The following is a 1,718-nucleotide window of genomic DNA, read 5'->3' on the forward strand; positions in this document are numbered from 1 at the left end:
TTTTCTTGAAGTTTGGTCTCCCAGGGCTTTGCAAGGAGCTTTCCTATTATAAGTTGACAGGGACATTCTGTACCAAGGTGGATATTTTAATTAAAACAGAGAGTGAGCAATCATGGGCAAGGTAGCAAGTGGCCATCCTTGGAGGTGGGAAGGGGCACTCCTGGATGCCCCAAAACAGGATTGCCAGGCACCACTGGTAATGGTGGCTTTTGCAATCTTAAAAAAAAAAGCCATAGGCAACAGAGGGAGGAGGGAGCAGGGTGCATTCAACCTTTGCCATACGTCATTGTCTGCTGGTCACAGGGGAGTTTAACCATAGTGTGATTAAAATTCCCAAAGGGTTAATAGTCTCATCCACACCCACCCATTATCTCTTTCTGCCCTCTTTAGATGCTAGATCTTTTCTGAACCTGATGCCCTGCAGTTGTTTTGGACTACAACTCCCATTGGCACCAGCATCAAGGCTAATGGTTGGAAATCATGGGTGTTATAGTTCAAGACATCTGGAATGCACCAGGTTGGCGAAGGCTGGTACTAGGCTGAGGAGAAATACTTCCTGGCCATTCTTATAAGGGCCGCCTTTACCTCCTTATTCCTGAGGCTATAGATCATTGGATTTAACATGGGTGTTACAATGCAGTACAGTGAAGAGACCAAAGTGTCTATATCCAGGGAGTACCCTGAACTGGGTCTGTTATAATTGAAGTTGGCAGTGCCGTAGAATATCACAACCACAGTCAGGTGTGAAGCACAGGTGGAGAAAGCTGTAGCTCTGCCCTTGGAAGATTTGATCTTCAGGATGGTGCTGATGATGTGGACATAGGAGATCAGAGTGAAGAGGCAGGGGCTGAGTCCTATTAAGGCACTGGCTAGATGGAGCACAGCTTCACTGATGGACGTGTCTGAACAAGAGAGCTTCAGGAGCAAGGGGACATCACAGAAGAAATGGCTGAGTTCATGGGACTTGCAAATGTTTAAGGATGACGTAAGGAGGGTATGCACCAGCGAGTTTGTACCACCACAGAGCCAGGAGAATGCTGCCATCTTCATGCAAGCCCCTTTGCTCATGATGCTGGAATAATGAAAGGGGTTGCAGATAGCCACATATCGGTCATATGCCATGACTGCCAACAGCACACATTCTGTTCCTGCACAAGTGATGAGGAAGAACAGTTGAGTAATGCATCCCACATACGAGATTGTTTTCCTTGGTTTAAAGAAGTTAATCAGCATAACAGGGACTGTTGCAGAGATATAACAAATGTCTAGAAATGACAAATTGCTGAGGAAATAGTACATAGGTGTGTGAAGGGACAGATCAGTTCTGATCAGGGTTAAGATCAGAGTGTTTCCTACTAGAGTTATTGAGTAGATGGCTAAAAATAGTAAAAAGAAGAGAACATAGAGGTCGGGGTGGTTTGAAAAGCCCATAAAAACAAATTCTTCTATGAAGGTTTGGTTTTCCATTTACTTGGGGCTGTTTCAAGAAAGGAAAGAAAGAACTGTTCAAACAGAAGAATAATCAGTATGTAGAAAACACTGGGGGTACACAGTTGAAGAGTTAGAAGCAAAATGCTGGCACCAATGTCTTCAAATTAAATGAACTCCAAGTCACACTTTGTTACAGAATTAACCCCACAGTTATTAACTCACTGGTGAAGTGGTAGGGTGTGTGTGTGTTGCTTGTATAGAAGAGTGCAGGAGCCAGACCTCTTGCA

General features: G+C 44.4%; 1 protein-coding gene across 1 annotated transcript; it reads right to left on the bottom strand.

Annotated features, from left to right (window-relative positions):
• Positions 1-534: 534 nt before the first annotated feature.
• Positions 535-1,467, bottom strand: LOC123029143 (olfactory receptor 5V1-like). The gene has a single exon (XM_044441759.1). It carries the CDS (start codon positions 1,465-1,467, stop codon positions 535-537), a length of 933 nt encoding a protein of 310 aa, XP_044297694.1.
• Positions 1,468-1,718: the final 251 nt, after the last annotated feature.

This window comes from Varanus komodoensis, unplaced genomic scaffold, assembly GCF_004798865.1.
Source record: "Varanus komodoensis strain SLA01 unplaced genomic scaffold, ASM479886v1 scaffold4, whole genome shotgun sequence".
In the NCBI taxonomy this organism is placed as follows: domain Eukaryota; kingdom Metazoa; phylum Chordata; class Lepidosauria; order Squamata; family Varanidae; genus Varanus; species Varanus komodoensis.

What these genes read in the sequence shown, in the direction of transcription:
- LOC123029143 (XM_044441759.1), bottom strand. Translation starts at nt 1,467, where the DNA reads ATGGAAAACCAAACCTTCATAGAAGAATTTGTTTTTATGGGCTTTTCA.